General features: G+C 35.9%; 1 protein-coding gene across 1 annotated transcript; it reads left to right on the forward strand.

Annotated features, from left to right (window-relative positions):
* The first annotated feature begins 2,834 nt into the window (after positions 1 to 2,834).
* On the forward strand, positions 2,835 to 19,656 carry LOC129004954 (BTB/POZ domain-containing adapter for CUL3-mediated RhoA degradation protein 3-like). Its single transcript, XM_054433680.1, has 5 exons — positions 2,835 to 3,296; positions 5,483 to 5,742; positions 14,004 to 14,056; positions 15,226 to 15,424; positions 18,807 to 19,656. The coding sequence occupies exons 1-5, from the start codon at positions 3,131 to 3,133 to the stop codon at positions 19,005 to 19,007; spliced, it is 879 nt and encodes a 292-aa protein (XP_054289655.1). The 5' UTR covers positions 2,835 to 3,130; the 3' UTR covers positions 19,008 to 19,656.
* The last annotated feature ends 5,765 nt before the right edge of the window (positions 19,657 to 25,421 follow it).

The raw sequence follows: 25,421 nt of genomic DNA on the forward strand, positions 1-25,421 counted from the left end.
GCTGAAACAAATGTACTACGACTCATTTAATATTTCAATGAGTAACAATAAACAACGTAAAATTCATTCATTCATACATTCATTCATTCAATTAATTCATTCAATTCATTCATTCATACTTTCATACATTCATACATTCATTCATTCATTCATTCATTCATTCATTCATTTGGTTAATCTGTTTTAACACCAAGCTAGCAAGTTAATGAAAAAGCTATGTACTACTATATCATTATACAGACTGTCCCAAAAGTCCCGGACCGGTTTAATATTTTCTAAACGACAACAGATAAATCAATAAGATTTGGTACATCAACACCACACCTAAAAATCTACTTTTTTATGGAAATATAAATTTTCTGTCACATCATGGGGACGTCCCGCAAGGAGTCAGAAGGAAATCTTAAATAGAAGCATAGGTTGACATGTACATCAAATTAAAAGTCTTTACTAGCAGAATATAATGCTGCAAATTTGAACTCAAACGGACAACCAAGTCAAGAATGAGAGTGGTTCAAAGATTCATTTAATTTGCATTTGGGGGCACAGCCCTAGGAATCGGAAAAATTTTTTAACGTAAGCATAGGTCGATATGCACATCAAATTAAAGGTCTTCACTAGTAGATTACAATGCCGTAAATTCAAGCTCAAAAGAACGCCTGAGTACAAAATGGCAGTCGTTCAAAGATTCAAAATGGCAGGTTCAAGAAATCTTTGAACGGCCGCCATTTTGTAACGGGTGATCCTTTCGAGGCGCGGTTTCCGGCATTGAACTCTGCTAGCTAAACCCTTTAAACTGATGTGCATATTGACCTATGCTCCTATTTAAAATTTCCTTCTGACTCCTCGTGGGACGTTCCCATGATATGACAGAAAATTGATAGTTCCTTAAAAAAGTAGATTTTTAAGTGTGGTGTTGATGTGCAAAATCTTATTGATTTATCTGTTGTCGTTTAGAAAATATTAAACCGGTCCGGGACTTTTGGGACAGTCTGTATATTTCAAATAGATTTATGATTGAAAAAACTTTGGATGGATACGATGTCCATAATCATTTTCAAGCAAAGTTTGGCCTAGGTATGAAAAAAAAACAGTAAAATAAATCATAATACAAGTAGTGTGACAGATGTCAAATTATTGTAAAGCCTTCAAACGGCAGAACACATATTATATACACAAGATAGTTGACATAGCATTGACAAATTTGAAGGAGACTGCAAGTGCCGTGAATATAAGTCGTTCAGAGTTTAAAAAAGAACGACTCTCATTATAATATGCATCCGGACTCAACCGAGCTGTTCAGCAAGAACTGCTCCTTCAATTTGAATCTCCCGCTCTTTGTCGATCTATTTTGCTTGTTGACATTCCAGTGTCGATAAAGTGGGAAAATTTACACAACCATCCCACTTTGTCGACATCCCACATAACCGACATCCCACTTTACAGACATCCCATATTACCGACACTGTCGACATTTTGAGTTGTCGACAATATGGGACTATTTCAGTGTCGATCTTTTGGGATGTCGATAAACTTGGACCCCACGTGTTTTATCTATGGTAATATCGTTGTTATTTATTTCAATTTGTCTATGTATGGCCGTATGGTCGTGGATAGCGCTGGGTTCACAACGATATGGTAGGCATACGGTTAAGTATCGATCATCGTAGTATGAAAACAACTACTATATCGAATATCGTAAATCGATTGGCTTCCATTGCGAGCGCAACCAACCAACCAAAACGTGAACAAACGAGTTTAGCTGCTAACTCATGTTTTCCAATTTTTTATTATTTATTTATAAAAATGTCATCGTATCAATGTTATTGTTTAATGTAAGACAGATTGTAAAAAAACCAAACCAACCTACACCGACAGACAGAAGAAAGAGGACAGAGACAACAAAAACTACTAGCACTAGCCTAAAAGAAGAGGAAAATATTTGATTTAATTAAGTTATTTAATTTATTCCAACTTTGTTCCTTTTGATCAGTTTCATGGTGCCTGCAAAGGCACCAACAAAAAAACAAGGCATCTAAACGTCATAAAGTAAGGGGCGGGGGGGGGGGGCGGTAATTTATCTGGCGTTAATTGCGCAAGTTACTGGAATATTAATTTTAAAATTCCTCCGTAATTTAAGTTCTTATATATTCATCATGCTGGTTATTAGCCTTACTGTAATTGGATAATAAACATTTTCATTGGCAAATTTTATGCCAGGTTCAGATATTATGTTGTACTTATTTATTTGCATTCACTCTCACTGATTGTGAATTAAATTATGGCCTTCCGTCGTCAAGGCCACATTATGACGTTTGACGACAGACATATGAGCTAGGAGCAGCTGCAGCAGAAGGCACCAAGGCAATAGTTTACTTCCACCATGAGACAGCCGGTGAGCCAGAGCCGATTCGTAAAAGATTAACCCTTGCCGACAGACCGCCACCGCCCACCACCACCCACCACTGCTCGAGCGAACACCATTACCGCTAGCTCAGTGACCGCAACGATACGTTGAACAGCCGTAGGTCGGTGGTCTAGGTCTGAAGGTCTCGTCTAAAAAGTCGATGTCTGTCATCCGGTAGAAAACAAGCTCGATATTTAACCGAATGCCTACCATATCGTTGTGAACCCAGCGCTATCCTATGGTCGTCCGTCGTCTTGGTTTTGGTCCAGTTAGTGGTTAGTCGGTTCGGTATTCGGTTTCAGTTTGGGTTTGGAGAATGTAATGAATAGAATAATGAAGTGAAAATCAAAATGAATAGTTTTTTTTAGTTTTAGTTTTGTCGTATGTCATGGTCATTGTTCATTGTATCGTATCGTATGTTTAGTAGTAGAGTAGTAGAAGTAGTATGAGCACTTAGATTTACATTTACATTTAGGCCCCAAGAAATCAGTAGAATTTAGAATTAGTGTGGTGATCTAAATAGACATATATTACTTTGTAATTATCAATCATTATTATGTTGTAAAACGGAATGCAATAGTTGGTATTTAATTGAATGTAAGTTCGGTTAAATCCTAATTTTTAGGCCTAACTACGATGAAGCATCGATCGATGAAGCAATATATTTCTACTGTTGAATCGTTGCTATGACTAGAGATTACCAAAGTATTTGTTTGAAAGATAATGTCTGGTGATCATAAAACTGTAATCAAAGGCAATCCTTCCCAGTACGTTAAACTAAATATTGGTGGTTCATTGCACTACACGACGATTGGAACACTAACCAAACATGACACTATGCTTAGAGCTATGTTTAGTGGAAGAATGGAGGTTCTGACTGACTCTGAAGGTAAGACAGGCTAGATTGGTAAGCATTAATTGGTCTAGGCTACTGCCAATTGGCCTATGTAACTTAATAGGCCAGTTCCTAAACAATAAGGTTAGGCCTAGGATTGGCCACTAATGTTGTAGCCTACCACTGGTACCTTTTTGGCCTAAATTTCTCTAAACTAGATTATTTTTCAGTAAAAAATGATTCAAATGATTTATTTGGCCATTCAGTTCATGCAGACAATAGGCTACGTCAAACAATAGGCCTACAATAAATAATAAATAAACATGCCAAGCTTCTTCTTGCACTCTTGACTAACAAAATTAAATTAAAAGCTGAAATAAACACATGCAGGATCTCAATCAATATAAAACATGCAAAGCAATGCATGCATACTAAAAATGAAAAAAAATGAAAACTACATGCTGCAAGCCATGCAAGGCAGAGAAAAATAAATACAGCACTTCTCCCTTGTTATACTGTTATTAAGTTAAACAGGTCATGGCAATTATAGGCCTAGGCCATACCTTAAAGAATAATTCATAACTTACCAGTAGGCCTATGTTCAAATTTAGCTTTAGCTTAAATGACTTAACATGAAAACAAATTATTTGTGTTGTAGCTTAACTTACAACCAGTGAATCCACACGACCAACACCTAAATCCTGATTACCGGGTCGTTACAAAAAATAGTTGGGTAGCTGGAAGGTCAATAATAAGGCATGTCTAGTTTACTTATCCATATAAGGTTGCTCGTTAGAACCTGAGAATATTATGTAGCTTTTTGATGGTTCGAAACTGGTTATTTTTATCAAATAACCTATCAACTTGATATTTACAAACAACAATCCCTTCCTTGATATGTTTTTACTATGTTTTAAGCCTCACTTTTATTTCCGCCTGGGCCCATTTAACATGTGGAGATTTTACTTTGAGTTTTACTTTTACTGGCATAGAAGTGAGAACATAACCAAGTTAGTCTATAGAACTAACTTCATTTTACAATAAATTATTTAGAAAAAAAATTTTACATCAGTAAGAACTTCATAAGACACTGGCTTGATGTCCATGAGTCCTAAGCCCAAAACACAAAAACTTTCTTGTTACAAATAAATAAATAGTAAAGTCTTACCTTAGCAATCCTTGTTATGGTGGTCCGACCATAACAAGGATTGCTAAGGTAAGACTTTACTATTTATTTATTTGATTATATAAGCAATCCAGAGGCTGAAATGATAGATTTCTCAGTTACTATGCAAAAACTTGCATTAATTTAATTCAAACCATATGTTTATGTGAAGTCCAAATGTAAAAATATAGGCTAAATACTATTTCTTGACATTTTTTGTTTAGGCCTTTATCCAATAGTCAATGCTTATGGTCTAATGGCAATTTTGGTAACTTATACCTATGAAATAAATAAATTTGATAAATTTTATCAAAATTTATCCATTAACAAGCCAACTATAGGCCTAACACTAAAACAGTTAACTTTTCTATAAGAATAAGAATTTTAAATGTGCAATTTTTTGGAATTTTATCCCTAACCTTAAATAATAACGCTTCAATATAATAGGCCTAAATCCTTTGTTTTTGTTAGCTCTACACGATGGCTGCAATGAAATTATATTTTTATATGTTAAGGGCATAAATTATGATAAAAACAATTTTTGGAAATTTTTAAATCCCCTATAACACTCCATTCAATGCCCAATCTTGCTAGTTCGCGAACACATTCAAGTTTATCCATCCTTAAACATTCATACAAAATTTAATCAAAATCGTACAGAAATTACTTGATTTATATTGTTCACGGACTCATAGGGCCTGTAGGCCTTCATATATAAAAACTTAAACAAATAAATAGTGACATCAAAATGAGAAAGTAAATTGGCCCTGGGTCTAGGTCTAAACGTGCCAACTACAATAATAGCTTTTCCCTAATGGCAAAATTCTATAAAAAGGAAAGATTGAATTCTCCTTTTATTCTAACCCTGCTTATAACATTTTCTTCTAATCAAAGTTAGAAACTTGTAAACATTTAAAGTAAAATTACATTTAGCTCAGTAGAAGAATAATTGTTTTTAAATCACAGACATTTAAAACACAGCAGTCACTTCTCATAACCCTTAGAATCTATCTCAGCAAAGAATGCATAGCCTTTTGCATATTTGAACTATGCTATCATATAGTATATTTTGCAGGGTGGATTTTGATTGATCGCTGTGGAAAACATTTCGGAGCAATTTTGAATTTTCTTAGAGACGGTTTAGTACCACTTCCAGACAACTGCAAAGAAATGGCTGAACTACTTGCAGAGGCTAAGTATTACTGTATATCTGAGCTAGCTGGTGCCTGTGAACAAGCTTTGCTAAAAAAAGAACGAGAGGCAGAGCCAATATGCAGAGTGCCTCTGATAACATCTCAAAAAGAGGAACAGATTCTGATCAATTCAACTCCTAAAGTAAGTATTGAATTTAGACTCACAAAGTTATGGTAGATATACCTGGATTTTAGCTTAATTTCGTAGAGGTTTAATTATTTAGTACGAATTAAACTGAGTTTTATACTGATGGCATTTATATTAAAGATCAAAACCATAAACATTTAATTGATCATTGTACAGTTAAATTAAAAAAAACACTTTTTCATTATTTTTTTATTCTCTTTGAATTACTTTGGGCTAGTTATCTGTTAAAAGTGGAATTGATAACAAAAAACAATAACATTTACTGTATCTTCATTGACACTGACATTTTGAAATACAGCAGTGTACGATTATTTCGTTGTACAAGGTTGGCAACGCTCCATGCAGTGGGCGCGGCCGGGTTAGCAACTTCCAGAGTTAGCGAATTCCGCTGCGGGACAAAATCGAGTAAGCGGGTTCCGGAGTTAGTAAATTCCTGACTGAGACGGTTAGCCAGTTCCAGAGTTAGCCAGTTCCGACACACAACCGAGTTAGCGAGTTCCTGAGTTAGCCAATTCCTACATCTCGTTTTTACTAACACTATCCCCAATATTGTACTTTATTCCTTTTAACCCTTTATCATACTTACTTTTCCTACTTTCTGCTTTACTGACCAACCTCTGATAAACTGACATTACTTTCTGATCATAGTTAAATTCTCTTTCAGGTGGAAATGTGATTAAATGATTTAAAAAGTAGTCACTAGGCCTAGCAAACATAATTTCATATGGAATGTGACCTGTGGAATCATGTACTGAGTGGTTTAGACAATTATCAATGAAATTTAAACATAATGCCCACTTAGTGGGTTTTTCTTTTTCTTTTCATGACATAAAATCTTACAAATGTTATTAACTTCTTTATTTACCCTCTCACACGGGTTAGATTGTGGATGATATACTGAACTGTGTATTGTTTTAATACCTTTAGTGTTTAGTGTGTTGTCCCAGTCATTAGCAGTAAATTGTGTTCCCCTGTCACTTAATATGCATTTTACATCACATACTAATGGTAGATAGTCATTAAAAATGTTGCCTACCAAAGTTTTTGTATTGGCCTTCTTTATGGCATATAATTTCACAAATTTTGAATACATTTCAACCACTGAAAAAATATATTTAGTACCTCCTACACTTGTTGGCAACTCCCCAATGATATCTACACAAACTAAGTCATTTAATTGTTTTGGCAATATTGGCTGTTAACCCAGCTGTTTCTTATTTCCATGTTTGGCCTTTTGGCAGAGCAAACATTTACCCAGTGATTGCTTGACTATTTTTTCCATGCGTGGAAAAACACAATATTCTCTTAAGATAAAAAAAATGTTGTACCCCCCCAGATGTCAAAATTTTAAATGTGTGAACTTAATTAGCTGTTCAATCATTACTTCTGGAATACAAACACACCATTTGTCATCATCGATACTTTTCCTTTTAAACAATATGTCACTGTATATTTTAAACATTTCCCTGAATTTCTCACTGAGTGCGCCATTATTCTTCAAATTATCAATAACTAACTTCTCGTTTTTGGAAGAAAAAGCTGATGATTTCTAGAAATGACATGGACAAAGATCAATACTGTAGAGCTAGAAATGGTCTAAACATTGCTATTAGAAGAGCCAAACAAAATTATTTCCAGAGAGAATTAGCAAAATGCTCAAATTCAAAGGGTTTTTGGAAAAAAAAATAAGATGAGTGGGGCAATTAAGGCGAAAAATGCTGAACTCCCATCATTTCTTAGAAATCCAGATGAAATTAATACACATTTTTCAATGATGGGAACTGGCTCTCAATTTCACTTTGAAACTCTTGATTATTACTTACATTTCTACTAACATTTCCCAGTGTGTAGAAAACACATTTTCTTTTAGAGCAGTAACAGTAAGAGAAGTAAAAGATGCCATAAACAAGATCACCTCTATGGCTGTTGGCATTTCTAGATGAGATAACGATCAGCATGATAAAGATGGTAAGTATTGAGGACCTGTTGAATGTTTCGTTGGCTACGGGGGTGTTTCCGGATGACTGGAAGGAAGCCATTGTCATTCCTCTAGCCAAAGTTGGTGCTCCCTCTTCTTTGGCCGATCTTCGCCCCATCTCTGTGTTACCCGCCCTCTCCAAGGTCTTGGAGACTATTGTTGTCTCTCAGTTGGTTGATTTCCTGGAGTTGGAGTCAATAATTCCAGCAACACAGTCTGGCTTTCGTAGGGGGTACAGTACTTCAACTGCTCTGTTACTGCTTTGTGATGATGTCATAAAAGCTAGAGCTGAAAAGAGGTGTACCTCTCTTGCAATGCTGGATTTTTTGCAAGCCTTCGACTCTATTGATCACGATCTATTGTTGGCCATGATGTATCACTACAGATTTGACCAGCAGGTAGTGTTGTGGTTTCACTCCTACTTGAACGGAAGATGCCAAAAGACCAAAGTTGGATCTGAGATCTCCGCCCCCTTGCAAAAGTCCAAAGGAGTCCCACAGGGCAGCTGTCTTGGACCTGTCCTGTTTACTTTGTTTGCCGCATCTATGGGAAGAGATTTGCATCATTGTCGGTTGTATTCATACGCTGATGATGCTCAGCTGGCTTTTCAGCATGACGCTGACCCAGCAGATCAAGCAGTCTCTGATTTCAATTCTGATTTGGATTCTGTCTTTGCATGGTCTATGTCCCATGGCATCAAACTGAACAAGAGACAAATGTTCATTGGTGACTTTTTCTGTCAGCAGGGTTGTTCGGTCTGAGCCCCTGTCTGGTGTATGCCTTGGTGGAATTCCGCTCAAAGAGTGTAAAGCTCCCAAGCTTCTTGGTCTTCATTTTGATCCTGAGCTCTCCTTTTCTGATCATGTGAGTTACGCATGCCAGAGAGCAATAGGTCGTCTGAGAATGCTGTACAGGCATCGTGACTTGTTCCCCAAACCCACCAAATTTCGGCTTATGCAGGCACTTGTACTGTCTGTGTTTGATTACTGTCTTCCAGTGTATGGTAATGTTATATCACTAAGGGACATGAGTCTAATGCAGAGGGTGCAAAACATGTGCGTCAGGTACGTCTGCGATCTGCGAAAATTTGATCGAATTTCATCAGACCTCACATCTCTTGGCTTATTGCCTATGCCTGACCTGTGCCTTTTACGCACTTCCTGCATCATCCGGAGGGTACTGTCAGAGTAGAGACCTCAGTACCTGAAGGTAAAACTGAGAGTTAAGGTATAACTAAGTTATTCATATTTTACTAAAAACACACTTTTTTACCCTCCCTTTAGCACCAAGCCTAGGTACTCATAAAACCTAATGTTAATTAAATACATTCAATTGAAAATCAATTCAGGCAAATGGAAATTCGCTTAGTCGGCAGGTTTGCTGTGGCGGGGGTATTTTGATATCTTAATTAGTTTGGGCAGGATCTTCCATCAAAGTTGGGTTTCCTCCCATAAGATTAACATGGGGGAATCTATATCTATATATTTAATACACAGTTGTAAGTCTGTTTTCTCAGTAATTACTGGACCGATCTACAAGATTTATGTCTCAAATTAAAGGGGATAAAGCGTAGATTTGCCGGACTTTCTTAGAATTTACGTTTTTTCCAAGGGCTACGATCTACAGCCCTTCAAAGGTTTTCAGCTGTTTAATGTTTGTCAGACATTTGTTATTATTTTTATAACCTCACTTTCAGTATGTAATTAATAGGTGTTCCTGTTCATAAACACACGATTTTGATCAAGAAAAAGTGTATTTGTTAACTTTTTATACCACAATGTATGATTTATAAAGGTATTTAAACATTATTTTTATATGCCATTCTCGTACCGGTACGAAGGACGGGTACTCTGCTAGTATAGAATGATTTTGAAAACTGAGGATGTTTAAGCATTACACACTTCAAAAATTCTGACTTTATCTTGTTAAAAAGCTGTTTTCTTGTTCTGTCCAATGCCATTTTGATTTGTTACTTAACATATGACTGAAACCCAACGTTAATTTTTCAAAGTTTGCTTTAAAGTTTTCTGTAAAAATTACATAGCCCTAAGAATGATTGTAATTGTTTCAGGTTTGATGGTTGTTTGAAATCAAGTATCTTTTGAATGTCATCTGGATCTGGAGAAATTCCATCCCTACTGATTATGTATCCCAAAATATTTACTTCCTGTCTTTAAACTGAGACTTACTTAGTTTAACTGTTACCCCCCATTCTCTTAATTTAGTTAACACTTTGTCAACATGTTCCTCAAAACTATTAGAAGTAATTAATATGTCATCCACTTATGTGGTTACAAACTGATCAAATTCAGGGCCTAACATTTTATCTACTGCTTTGATAAAATGTGCTGTACTTACACAATGACCAAACGGTAATCTACAGAACTGCCAATTTTTTCCATTAAAGGTGAAAGTTACATACTTGCGTGAATCTTTATGTAAAGGTAATTGTAAAAACCCACTGGTTAAATCTAGTGATGTTATAGTAGTTTACGCAACGATTGCGTTAAATTAGTCTTTACGACATGAGTAGAAAATTTAAGGCACGAGCCTTGGCGAGTGCCTTAAAAACTTTTACGAGTGTCGTAAAGACTATTAACGTGAGTTGCGTACACAACTTTAACTACGGCCGTTTTTTAATTACTAACAATCACTACTCATAACTTCTTAGAGAGGTTATGTTTTCGTTTATTGTCATTGCCACTGAAAGTGATTATTTATTTTGCTTCCAACGGTCCAAACAAACCAATTTACACAACGACTTATTGTAAAATCAGCTGATTTCATGTAATTACATGTTTGTAAATCTTCGTTAAATAATATGTTACTTTTTTCAGGGAATAGGTTCTGCTAGCAGCATTCTTACCATAAAATCAGGTACAATTAGGGAAATATTGCATATTTTTGGACAACTAAATAATATAGTGAAACAGTTAATTTACATACATAGTTATATTTCAGCATCGAATATGTAGTCCACAACGAGTTGGGTGAAAAAGTGGTTAAGAGGTTTTCAAAATAAACCAGAAGCACATTTTCATTTATCAATTTAACCTTATTTTGTTTTGTCTATTTAATGAATTGCTAGTATGTAATTTAATACCTTTGTTTCGATTTTGGTGGCAAAAGATTAGCAGAAACAGTTTGTGCTCTCATTTCCATCTCGTCAACTTCACTTTCACTAACTGACATTTTAAAATTAGTTTAATCTACCTTCCTTTAACTTCCACCAACTTAGGTAAGAATACCCGAGTATCAACAGGAACAAGTCGGATCAACTATTAAAATTGTCAACTGATCAGCTGATCAATTGATTAATTGACGTTTGAAACATTACAATTTTACTTCTTTTCTCCCAAATCCTTGAACCTCATTGGTCCGTTACCCGTGTTGTTATGAGAAAAACTATGCTGTTATGAAATGAAACTATACTGTTATGAAAGTAAACAGCTGTTAAGTGAAACTTTTCAATTCTAAGAACTGGACTGAAATGGCTACTTTAAAAAACGGTCGTAGGTAAAATACTTTACTCCAGTAAACTTTTGTAATATGTCATCTATTCTCTCAGTCCTTTGACAATCATTAACTAAATTCTTATTCAAATTTCTGGCATCAATACATAACCTAACACTTAAATCGTTTTTAACTACACAAACCAAAGGATTTGAATATGGACTATTTGACTCTTCTATGACACCTATTTTTTTCATTCTACTCAATTCAGCTTCCACAGCTTTGCGTTTACTAAAAGGTACTGGGTAAGGTTTCCCCCAAAACACTTTATCATCTTTCAAATTTAAAACTATCTCTGTGTCTTTGTAACGTGCCTATTTTGAGGGGGGGGGTCAAACTGGCCTATTTGTTGGTCTAGCCTATCCCTAGGCATAGCCTACCAGTCCTAACCAAGGTTATAGGTTAGAAGGCTAACCTTAGTTATAACATCATCAGTAAGGTATAGGCATGATACACTGTTGTGTTTGGTAATAATTAAGTGTAGAACGAGAGTTATTAATACTGTATGAGCGTGATATAAACCTTATACAGTGTTTTATAGCTTATTGACTCACCAGCTATGTGTTTTTCAAGCTAGTGCTCAACCCGGCTTGGTACTTCGAAGAAACTTTCTACACTTAGTAAACCTTAGGCCAATAATCCGTCTCAAAGACGTGAGGAAATGCGGAGTGAATAATATAAACCGACAACTTAAAGTTAAAACTCATTGTCGTGTGAAACAAACACAATATAACCTACAGTCAACACAACAACAAGAAGCTCGAGTGTATGACTATTTAGCGGCTGCAGACAACGGCGGCCGGCTAGCTTTTTTCGGGTTAGCAAACAGCAGACGTTCCAGATCAGCTGAGCCCCCTACTTTGCTAGAGAGGGGAGCGAGAGGGATGAGCCGAGGAACCCTCAGACGGCAACTAGGAAAGTTAGTTCCTCACCAGCCACGAGATAGGAGAGTTCCTCACCAGCTACGATAGCGATCACGCAAGGGCTCTTACCGTGCTAGAGTACCGAGTTCGTAATAGTTCATTGGTTGGAAGTAATAGTTAGCTCGTGTGACACTTCAATACACATTGTAAGTCTTATATTTCAATAGATATAAGGTAAACCGAGTTATTTATTTCCAGGGTGTAAAATACTAGTTTTTAAAATCAGTTTTACTAGATTTTATATTTTCACTCCTGTTAAAAACCAATGGACTTAGGACGTAGACATAGACGTAGACATACTTTATTTGCTCAAAACATTCCATACATGTCATAACATTTAGAATAGGTGCATGGTCAAAAGTTTTTTTTATTTTTTTAAAGAGGTTGGTGGCCTCTTTTAACCTTGCATTTGCCTGTCCACATAGACTACAGATCTGTACATAGACTACAGATCTGTGTGTGGAACATATCCAGCAAAGCAAGGGGTGAGCCGGTACAGTACAAAGGTGAACTGTACTGATAAAAGTTAGTGGAAGTGACCAGGATCCGAACCCACGACACTACTGCCTTGGGCCCGAATTCCGCGACGCTACCGACTGAGCCACCGACTCACCTAAAAAATTAAATCCATACATAAAATATTTAACATTAAAACTTAACTTAAAATTAAACACTTAAAATAAAAATACAATTTTCTAAATTGTAGTTCTGTAAAAATTCTTAGACACAGCTGTTAATTAATATAGCCCATACAGCTAATGGCAACTAAGGGACCTACAGTTTATTGTGGAATCCGAACCACATTTTTTCCTTGTAATTAACGAATTCGTCTAATTATTAGGATAGTACTGCGGATAGGCGTAGTACTCACTAGTGCGGATGTTAATCCACACCAGGTAGCATCGCATCCACAGTGCATCCCTATAATTATCCACAACTCATAGCCGCATTATGTTGTCCATAATAACGATTATAAATAATAAAAAAAACATTATACAAATTTCTTCTCTTTGGTGGTGTTCTATGACGTTCCTTTTTTTCCATAGTTTGCAAATCGGCTCCTTCAGTGATAACAAAGAAATGCAGCCCAGTGTTAATTCAGTTTTCTTTTTAGTGTATCAATTTATCCAGGCTCTCTTGCTTTTTTCCATTGTAATATTTACGCCAACCCAAATTCAAATAGTAAATATTTCATTTCAACCATGTCAGTAAATGTTTGTAACAAACTGTTGAATTAGCAAACTTATTGACTGTTTACAATTAATATATGTTCTTCTTCTCACTTTTAATTTCTGACAACAGCTGAAGTTTCATAACAATGTTTGTTTCCCATCTTAATCTTATGGAGAAATACGAAACTTTAAAGGGCCCCAGGACTTCACTCCCTAATTATTTCCCTAAAAGAAAGTTTCCTGCACAACTTCACGTTGCGCTCTTTCCAATGACACCAAAAACATGTCAATCGGTTCAGTAGTTTCGGAGGAGTAAATGTCACAAAAAACCTGCTTGTGTATTAAATAATTATAGATTATATTTTTATGATGTAAAAGGCAAATTAATTATGACATTAATGCCCATTTATATGCAGTTTTATGGGTTTGTATGTATAGGCCCTATGCCCTTATAAGTTTTGGATTAACTGGTTTTCAGTTACCCGTGGTCTCCCAACCTCTTATTACCCTGTACAATGGTTCTACTGTACTCTTATAACTAATGGTTTTACCCCACACATAGCTCAGTCTCCAGGTACTACATTATTGCAAACAGAAAAGAGTAAAAACAAGACACATTTATGAGAAATTGTTTTGAAATGGCTTTTTAACATTGAATGTTTTTTTCAGCCCGTAGTCAAACTACTTATCAACAGGCACAACAACAAATATTCATATACAAGGTAATGTGATATCTTAATTATAGGATTATAGGATAAGCAATAAGTTTATAGTTCATATGATTTCATGTCTGATCAAGTGGAAATATTGTTTAGATAATAGCATAGACTATTGGATACTGAAGTCTACAATCCCCAAATCTCCAAATTAGTTTGTTTTTATAAATAGATTAGCTTATGTAAAATATATATTCCATACACATTGTTAGTATATCTGATAGGTAATTTAAAGTTTATATGTTGTCTTGGTAAATTTACAAAAATTTCCAGTGTTTTTATTAATGTTGCCAAATAGCTAAAACTGTAATGATCCTGAACTTTGTTATATTATTCCTCAATAAAACACACCATATCACTATACATTTTGACGAATGCAAGATGAAGGGGCGTACGTTGCAGTCTGGTATCAATCAAACACAAGTTTTGCTAACACACCATTTATTAATTTTAACAGCACAAGCACATTGATGAACATTTAGCCATGATCACATATCAGACCGGAAGACCTCCGTTTCTCGCTCTTGGGTCTACATACCTACTACCATGATCAATTACATAATAATACACCATATAAAATATACACCAGCGTAAGTACAGATGATGATAAGCCTATGTACGTACGCCCTTCGTCTTGCAAGCCTTGTACTTCTGCTCCTTTTCAGATGCTTTCTCATAATTTTGTTGAGGTCCTTAACATTGTATTAATTAATTATTTATTTATAATTTTTAATCCTAACATTTTATTAATAGGTTTTTGCCTTGTGATACCATCATTGCTATATCCTTGTTACCAATCAGCATTAAAGAACAAAAAACGTAAAGCTTTTGCAACAATGCTTATTCCAATATTGCTGCCACCAATCGCTATTGTAATGATAAAATTTGATTACATTGTAAAGAGAATCCAAGTGTTAAAGACTCATTCCAGTAAACATAATTGATGAAAATGCACATGTGGTGATAACTTGGATTTCAAGATTTATATTGAAAATTTGATCCTCGTTATTTTAATAACTGAAATAACAAATTCCTTGTGTCTTTTAAGAATCAATATATTCAGATTTTATTGGATATGTTTTCCTCACAACTTTGGATTTTAGAGATATTTAGGTCATTAAACCCTCAGTAAATATTTTGTTTAATGTAACATTGTACAGTAACATTTTTTACAGCACATCTGATGACAATTTGCTCAAGAATATAGAGCTTTTTGACAAGTTGTCATTGCGGTTTAGTGGCCGGGTTCTGTTCATCAAAGACGTCATTGGATCCAGTGAGATTTGCTGCTGGAGTTTTTATGGACATGGTAAAAAGGTTGCTGAAGTTTGTTGTACGTCAATTGTTTATGCCACTGATAAGAAGCACACCAAAGTAAGTGATTCCATTTAGATAGGTCCTACTATTAAATAGGTCCTAAATAGGATTAAATAAGTCCTACTATTCAAACAATGTCACAAATTTCAAGTAAACACTATTTGCTAGTGTGCTAGCTTGTTTCTCATAAGACATCATTGTCGTAGATCACATGGATGCTTTTATGTGAAAACTGCACAACCACGCATAATGATAATGCCAATCAACCTAATAGCTGGCAAGCCTATTAACATGTTCAATGTGGCACCGAAATTGGCTATATCACTCGTACGGCTAAGATATTAAAACTCAAATTATTTCCCAAAGGTTGTTTCTTTTTGACTTGATATATTATGTCATCATTCGTAACAGGAATACTCGTCATGCGCCGCATCGTCTGGCTGCCATGTAGAACCAACGCACGTGACACTAAAGTAATCCTTGGTTTGTGTTGTAAACGGTTGTTGTCCGTATCTCCTAGTTCACCTTCTGTGAGAATGTCATCAATCCGTGAAAAATTAGCCACAATATAACATTCAATATTGCACAACACTTAGTCATAGCCTATAACACACTAAAACACAAAAACATACACACAAATAACAAAAACCATGCACGATGGAAACGACTCTGCCCGTGGTAAAAGTTGACTGTCAGAGATGGCTCTTAATATAAATTTAATTTTTATGGTATATCCTCTGGATCACTGATTTTTACAATAAAAGGTTAAAATTATCTGTATCTGTCAAGTGACCATGGTTTGTAGTTGGTTGACTACAGCTGTTTCATGTTAATATTAACACATCTTCAGATCAAAATGTTGCATTGATTTATTCCATAGAATGGTCGTCATAAGGTTTAAAGTTCACTAAATAACACAAACACGTACACGAAACATTTAACACTGATTGGCCAAAACACAAAACAAAAAAACGCGTAATAAACATCGGACACGTACGGCGCCGGTAGAAGGAAGGTCATGACTGCCGTGTGCCGGAAGTGATAGCCCCCCACCCACTATCAGCTGTTATCTATTGTGGTCTAAGATGCGTATGGCGGCACTGTAAATAATATTCGACTCGAACGAGAGTTTTTCATTTAAGATTTTTTCAGGCTGTTTTTGTTTTTGAAGCACGGTATATTTCGAATTCTTCTAATGTGTCCATGTATTTTCCTTTGTTGCATGAATAAAGAACGTTGAGATTATTGTTTATATCTGTATAATTGTGGTTGGAATTAATTAAATGGTTGGAAAATGCTGACTTGGAGGATATTTTAGGCAGGTTTTCTTTAAACGGGTGGTGAATAATCGTGTCGTCTGGCCGATGTAGAAGCTTGGGCAGTCGTTGCAAGACAATTTATAGACTCCGGTTTTATTGAACTTGTTGTATACCCTTTCTTGTTTCTTTCTTAATTTGAGCATCGAATCAAGTTTATTTTACTTCTTGAATGCCACAACAATGTTGCTTTTTGTCATTTCGCTTCTTAAGGTGTTATTAAGAGCAACGCCATACTCAGCACTGACGTATTTTTTATTATTCCCACCCAAACTCGGTCTGGTTGTGTTGGTGTGTTTGTTAATGAGTTTGTCGATTATGGAAGGTTTGTAACCGTTGGAAACAGCAATGTACTTTAATATGCAAACCTCATTTTCGTAGTCAGTATTGCAGAGAGGAATGGACAATAGGCGGTGGATGAAACTATTATAAGCAGCAATCTTGTGGCTGTATGGATGGTGTGAAGATATGTGTATTGTCTGATCAGTCGTGGTTGGTTTCCGGTATATCTTAAATTGCAAACTATTTTCGTTCTTTGTGATAGTAAGAAATTTATTGAATTGTTGTTTTCGGTTCTGGAGTGAAGCTTATGTTGGGGTGGATACTGTTTAAGAATGTGCCAAATAGTTTTAACTGTCTCTCATTGCCATCAAACAAGATCAAAGTATCATCGGCAATACAATGAAAACTTCACTGTAAAGAAAAATAAAAAACTCTACAATAAACACATTCAAATATAAATATTTAAATATGTTTATTTGTCAAGAAAAAACCTTTGACTTCTATTTTTATATATTTAAATATTATTTAAATATATTTTTCACTCTCCTTGTTATCACCTCAATAACTCTCTAACAATTTAATCTTTACAAATTTTGGTTGCCCATGGGCTTGAAGAACTGAGAATAATATAAACAACAGAGCGTTGGCAGTGGAAGCTTAATGTTAAAATAATATTTGAGTGGGCCCTGTAGAATAAAATAATCCCCAGAAGTCCTTATGGGACGTCCCTGGCACTGTTTGAACGATTTGGTCAAACGAACGTGAATTTTCAATGGCGGTCTGTGTTTGCCGGTAAAGTTACGTTAACACTTTCTTGTTCAAAAACTGATTTTATTTACACCACGCGCGGCAAATATATCCCTGCGGGATATAGGCTTAACGATTGATGGAAATAATTTTGTCCGGACAAACACCGCGGATTGAATTTAATTTGCACGATCGATTTTTGATAGCTCAGCTAATACGCGTCGGAAGGGTAGAAGGAAACAAGAACGACTGCGAGACTAGAACTAACCCATGGCTGCCCAATTTACCCCCACTGGGTGCTTGCTTATTGTTCCAAACAGCTGATTATCTGTATAAAAACGCGCAAATCGGTACATCATGTTTTGTGTTTTGGCTAATCAGTGTTAAATGCTTTGTGTACGTGTATGTGTTATTTTTTTGTGAACTTTAAACCTTATGACGACCATTCTATGGAATAAATCAATGCAACATTTTGACCTGAAGATGTGTTAATATTAACATGAAACAGTTGTAGTCAACCAACTACAAACCAGGATCACTTGACGGATACAGGTAATTTAAACCTTTTATTGCTTAATATAAATTTATTGTATCAAATTCTTTAAAATATCTTTTGAAACCTTGGTATTATCTGCTTATAGCTAGAGGTGGGCGTTATTTAACGTAGGAGGACAAATAATAGTATTACTGAAGAATCACCTTGGTAATAGATTACTGAAAATATCCTATTATTTTTGTAACTTCTGAATAGTTAGAACGAGCAATTGAAACAACACTGATCATGTATTTCTGATTTTCTATTAATAAATACAGTATATAAGATTTACTGACTTGTAAGTATCGAGTATTTTATGTATTGTACTCCATGCATTGGGCCGATGCCTCTAGCTCAGAATAAAGCAAGATGTCGAGCAACTAAGATAAATGTTTTAATAAAGCCCTACAAGTACGACTAGCCATATTTCACGGGGCGCAGTCGGTGAAAAAAATGTATTAGATGTATTAGACCCTTTAAGGGTTAGTTTTACCTGACCATTTTTTATACTCACTGGCTATGAAGCCAGATACAATGTTTTAGGATTTTTTTATTTCAGGTTGAGTTTCCTGAGGCTCGGATATATGAGGAGACCCTGAACATTTTGCTGTACGAGAACCGCAATGCCCCAGATCAGGAGCTAATGCAAGCGACATCCACCAGGGGCGCTGTCGCTGGCATGTCTTCTTACACTAGTGATGAGGAGGAAGAACGATCTGGTCTTGCGAGACTGAGGTCCAACAAGCAGAACAATCAGTGAGCGTTGTACAAGCCCGGGCGCTAGGAACAACAGTGCTTTGGGACAAGACCAATTCTGGGGGGCTAAATGGTTTTGATGAGTGAAGAACAGTGTTTTTCAGTATTTTTACATGATAAAAAGGGGTTACTAGTGATATTATGATTGAAATGGAATGAAGAGTTTATGATACAGTGTGATGGGTAAATAAAATAACCCGGTGATTTTTAGACTAAAATGATATTTTGTAAAATGCTGGATCATTACATTAAGTTTGCTTAAGTGTTTGGAGTTAAGACTCAGGAGAGTTTTGTATTGTCAGGATATACAAGAGCTCATCGTTATAAGTGAAGTTGGTATAGATCTAGTCTTTGTACAATCGTCTGTTTCAGTTTTTAGCATGGACAACATGAAAAATTGTAAATTGTTATAAACATATGGTTCATAAAAATAACTTAATATTGTGAGTGGTCAGTACAACATCAAACAGAGACAAATTAGTGATTCCAGGGGAATTAATTACTCCTATATAAAATTGAATTTTTATAAACATAAGATCTATAATACTAACTAGATTAAACGAAACCAGTGATTAATCCCTTGTAGGTATGATAAGATAAATAATTTAATCAAAAAAAACCTATCCTCAATATAATGATTTTATAATCCTGTAGCAATGTGTTTCATGTTTCCAAAATGCAATTTAAGTGTTGTGTCCTTGCTTCATTAAGTCCAAAACTAAATGTTTTGTAAACTCAGGCATTTTTTACTAAAATGGTCTGTTCTGATCTCCAACTCATGGTTTGTAAATGCTCAATCCTTAACTGCCACAATCCAACACATGTCGTGCAAATCTGTTGACTCAATGAACTGCTGGACATAATCAATTGAATTATTGTAACTACGAGGGCGGTTTTTTTACTAAGGGCCAGTTTCGCGTATAAATCTGTAGTTCGCTTGTACGCTGCAACAAGAATCATCACTATTTACTGGCATCATTTGTGAACAAAATGACACAAATTTCAGCTCTGTAGCTGTCATATACGCTTTGCTGTGTGTTTGAAATTTTTGTAAACAATCAAATCTCCCGCCGCGTCTAAGTTAAGGTCAGTGATAAGTTTTTTGATTACAATAAACATATCCGATGCTGACGTTCATCGCCAAATGACTGAAGGTGATGTCCCTAATACAATGAGTGAGGGTAACGCACGGAAATGGGTGTGAAAATTCAAATTGCTGTGAAATCCTTTTTTCGTAGTGGTCTTCTTTGAGAAGTCTGGGTACCCACCAAACACACAATTCCCTTACGAAATGAGCATTTTCATGGCCATTTTTTAACTCCCTAGCCTATGTCTGCACTTTCCACTCTGAAAGAAAATTCGACTACGGGAACAAGAAACAAATTGTAAACTTTAAACTAAACTACTAAACTTTATTCAACTAACTAAATTTATATACACGCTTCCACAATGAAATTTCTTACTGGTCAAGAAAAAACTCAATCCTCACCTATAATTACGCTGACTCACCTTTGGGTTGGAGCTTGTTCGCTGCGCTCACTTGCTTTCAGGTTAGCTCGTTCGCTACGGTAACTCGCCTCCAGGTTGAAGTCTGTTCGCTACGCTCACTCACCTTTTGGTTGCAAATTAGCTATTGTCATAAATATAAAAAAAATTGTTCTGCACCCTGTTGGTAAACCTATTAACATTTTAATGCTATTGAACATCACATAATCAAACTGTTTAGTTGAACCAGCTGTTAAGATTCTTCAATTCCATTTAAATATGAGTACTCATAAGATTAACATGTGAAACTCCAGAGCCACTGGGGTGGAGCCCTTTTGACAGATCTGCACCAAACTTCACACAAATAATGTTATAATTGAATAATTATTATCACTTGAATAATGCTTAATAATGCCTGAAAGTTTCATTACAATCTGTCGAGTGGTTTCGGAGTCCATAAAGGACAAACAAACAAACAAACATACATTGGATTTGATATATACAGGGTGTATATAAAGTCCCGCACGGGCTTAATTAATATTTTCTAAACGACAACAGATAAACTAATAAGATTTGGTACATCAACACCACACCTAAAAATCTACTTTTTCAAGGAACTATGAATTTTCTGTCGTATCATGGGGACGAGGAGTCAGAAGGAAATCTTAAATAGGAGCATAGGTCAATATGCACATCAGTTTAAAGGTCTTTACTAGCAGAATATAATGCCGCAAATTTGAACTCAAACGGACAACCGAGCCAAGAATGACAGTTGTTCAAATATTCATTTAATTAGCATTCCTATTATACGCTTACTCCTCAGGGGGCACAGCCCTAGGAATCGGAAGAAAATTGTTAACGTAAGCATAGGTCGATACGCACATCAAATTAAAGGTCTTCACTAGTAGATTACAATGCCGTAAATTCAAGCTCAAAAGAACGCCTGAGTAAAAAATGGCAGTCGTTCAAAGATTCAAAATGGCAGATTCAAGAAATCTTTGAACGGCTGCCATTTTGCGTAGGATCAACCTTTTGAAGTGCGATTTGCGGCATTGTATTCTACTAAAAAAGACCTTTTATTTGATGTGCATATTGACCTATGCTTCCATTTAAGATTTTCTTCCGACTCCTTGCGGGACGTCCCCATGATATGACAGAAAATTCATAGTTCCTTGAAAAAGTAGATTTTTTTTGTGTGGTGTTGATGTACCAAATCTTATTGATTTATCTGTTGTCGCTTAGAAAATATTAAGCTCGTGCGGGACTTTATATACACCCTGTATAGATAATGTCTAAAGTTATATCCTATACTCTAATACGAGCAATGTTTGCTTGTATGTATGTATGTATGTATGCTTGCTTGCACAAAGATCTCGAAAACGGTTTCGACGATTTTCTTCAAATGTTGTAAATAGTTTAATTCTGGCCTAAAAACGAGTTTACTGCAGTTAAAACAGCCAACAAAAATCTAATTACGTAGAAAAATGAAACTGAAAATCACATTTTTTTAACATTAGTCTTATGGGTTGCTAGGTAACCTTGTTGGCTGAATTAAATAACAAGGAAAAAGTAAACAAAAGACTTGAAGTTGTAGCGTGTGTTCATAATAAGCCAACTACCCACAGTATACTAGCAAATTACAAATACAGTACAAAAGGAAAAACACCATTTAGCAAAGATTATACTGAAGATTACTCGATACATTGTCTATGATTGTAGTCAAGGGTAGCAGTGAGAAGTCTGGGATCTGTTTATGACGATTAGATAAGGGTATGGGCAATCCAAAAATGCTATGGGAAGGGAGGGAAACAGGTCCGTGACGTAGGAAGTGGTGAAGGAAATAGTCAAGGCGAGTAGTCCGGAGCGTGGGAACTGTTCATGACGATTAGATAAGGGTATGGGCAATCCTAAAATGCTATGGGAAGGGAGGGAAACAGGTCCGTGACGAAGGAAGGTGTTAAGGAAGTAGTCAAGGCGAGCTGTCCGGAGTGTGGGAACTGTTCATGATGATTGGATAAGGGTATGGGCAATCCTAAAATGCTATGGGAATGGAGGGAAACAGGTCCGTGACGTAGGAAGTGATGAAGGAAGTAGTAAAGGCGACCAGTCCGGAGTGTGGGGACTGTTTATGACGATAAGATCAGGGTATCTGCAATCCTAAAATGCTATGGGAAGGGAGGGAAACAGGTCCGCGACGTAGGAAGTGGTGAAGGAAGTAGTCAAGGCGAGTAGTCCGGAGTGTGGGAACTGTTTATGACGATTAGATTAAGGTATCAGCAATCCTAAAATGCTATGGGAAGGAAGGAAAACAGGTCCGCGACGTAGGAAGGTGTTGAGGAAGTAGTCAAGGCGAGCTGTCCGGAGTGTGGGAACTGTTTATGACGACTAGATTAAGGTTTCTACAATCCTAAAATGCTATGGGAAGGGAGGAAAACAGGTCCGCGACGTAGGAAGTGGTGAAGGAAGTAGTCAAGGCGAGTAGTCCGGAGCGTGGGAACTGTTTATGACGATTAGATAAGGGTATGGGCAATCCTAAAATGCTATGGGAAGGGAGGGAAACAGGTCCGTGACGAAGGAAGTGGTAAAGGAAGTAGTCAAGGTGAGCTGTCTGGAGCGTGGGAACTGTTTATGATGATTGGATTAAGGTATTTGCAATCCAAAAATGCTATGGAAAGGGAGGAAAACAGGTCCGCGACGTAGGAAGTGGTGAAGGAAGTAGTCAAGGCGAGTAGCCGGAGTGTTGGAACTGTTTATGATGATTAGATTAAAGTATTTGCAATCCAAAAATGCTATGGAAAGGGAGGAAAACAGGTCCGCGACGTAGGAAGTGGTGAAGGAAGTAGTCAAGGCGAGTAGTCCGGAGTGTGGGAACTGTTTATGACGATTAGATTAAGGTTTCTACAGTCCTAAAATGCTATGGGAAGGGAGGAAAACAGGTCCGCGACGTAGGAAGTGGTGAAGGATGTAGTCAAAGGCGAGCTGTCCGGAGTGTGGGAACTGTTTATGACGATTAGATTAAGGTATCTATAATCCTAAAATGCTATGGGAAGGGAGGAAAACAGGTCCGCGACGTAGGAAGTGGCGAAGGAAGTAGTCAAGGCGAGCTGTCCGTAGTGTGGGAACTGTTTATGACGATTAGATTAAGGTATCTGCAATTCTGAAATGCTATGGGAAGGGAGGGAAACAGGTCAATGACGTAGGAAATGGTGTAGGACGTAGTAAAGACGAGCTTTCCGGAGTGTGGGAACTGTTAATAACGATTAGATTAATTTATCTACAATCCTAAAGTGCTATGGAAATGGAGGGAAACAGGTCCATGACGTAGGAAATGGTGTAGGACGTAGTAAAGGCAAGCCGTGTGGAGTTTGGGAATGGATCTATGTGTCTCCAATACAGTACTAAGACTGCTTTCAGAGTGGACTAATGATTTCCCCCGAGCAAAGCTCGGTCCCCAGGTACTATAATTTAAGGCTCTTGCTCCACAAAACAAAATATGTTGTAATTTTTCATAAACCTGTTTATATTTTAACTAGCTATTACCCACGGGCTTCATCCCGTTTGACTTCATAAGTATTAATTAAACTATTGATCGGTTATTTAAGCTGAAATAAACAAAACAGAATACAGTAATACAAACAAATAATCACACCTGATTTTAATAAGGTAATAAATTATTGAAAGAATAACATACAAATAAGTACAGCTGAGGTATTTTTAACATAGGTATATGGAAAGATCCCTTTAGAAAGGAATTACGACCTTAAAGGGCAATTTATGAAATAATGGATAGTTAGTTTTGCAAAAGGTTTCTCGCCATAACGAACATTTTAAGTATACGGTTTATGGGGGTGTGACTTGTAGTTGTTCAAAAGTTAATACTTTGGGATTTATATATGGATTTGAAAGGACAAGACTCATGTTTTGAAGACTACTAAACATGTTTTATTCTTCAAAATCCCTTAAAGGCCTAGGAAGGATAAGATTTGTTTCGGATTAAAATATTTTATCTAGGCTTTATAAATTATTATTTTTTATATTCCATTATTTTATCCAAATTAATCGTTCTTAATATGTTACATACTGTTCTCCAATTTTTGTAGTTTCCTATATTATGCTATGTTCTCTGGTCTTTTAGTTGCATTCATTTATAAAAACAATTCAATGATGTTAAAAAGAAATATTTGCACATTTTGTCAAATTCTTACCCAGTATGATATTCCTCAAGGACTCTAAACATAAAAATAATCTTGTGTGCAGATTTCATTGTAAAATATATTGTAATTATGTTTTTAGAGTTCCTTGTTTTATCTAACACTTTACTTACTTAACACCTTTATGTTAAAATCTAGTCGTTATGATTTTAATATATTAATTAAATGTATATCCGACGGCGACATGTATGTATAATTCTGTATAATAATAGAATAAATGTTTCATATGTGAACTTCGCCTGTTTTACATTGAGAGATTACAAAATAGTTAGCTATTGCTTGTAATTGAAGATTCTAAACATCTATATTATTAAAAGAATTTTTAGGATTTTTGTGTGCAGCAAATCAACCCCTAATTATTTTTTTTTTATAGGCACTAGTAGTGTGACTATTGAAAGCCTCTTTTATGTCACATCAAATTTCTGAGTAAAGAAAACTATAAGGTAAAAAACCTTTTTTCCTATATGGGAAATTCGCTAAAAGAATCTTGTACTATAATGCATTCTGTTAGTGGCTCATTAAACTATAATTTAAAATTGTTACTAGCAGCCTGCGTCACTTCGTGATTTCAAAATCCGTGCTATATTTCATACCGGTTAGTAATTTTCTTCTGTACATTTCAAACAAATAGCATTACAATTTTTTACTTGAATTCCCTAATACCTCAAGAAAATATACTATGCAAATCCTATCACAACACAAGATCCAACGTAAGTCATTTT

The sequence above is a fragment of the Macrosteles quadrilineatus genome, unplaced genomic scaffold (assembly GCF_028750875.1).
Source record: "Macrosteles quadrilineatus isolate MER2022 unplaced genomic scaffold, UCM_ALF_1.0 Scaffold_13__1_contigs__length_4303367, whole genome shotgun sequence".
NCBI classification, from domain to species: Eukaryota; Metazoa; Arthropoda; class Insecta; order Hemiptera; family Cicadellidae; genus Macrosteles; species Macrosteles quadrilineatus.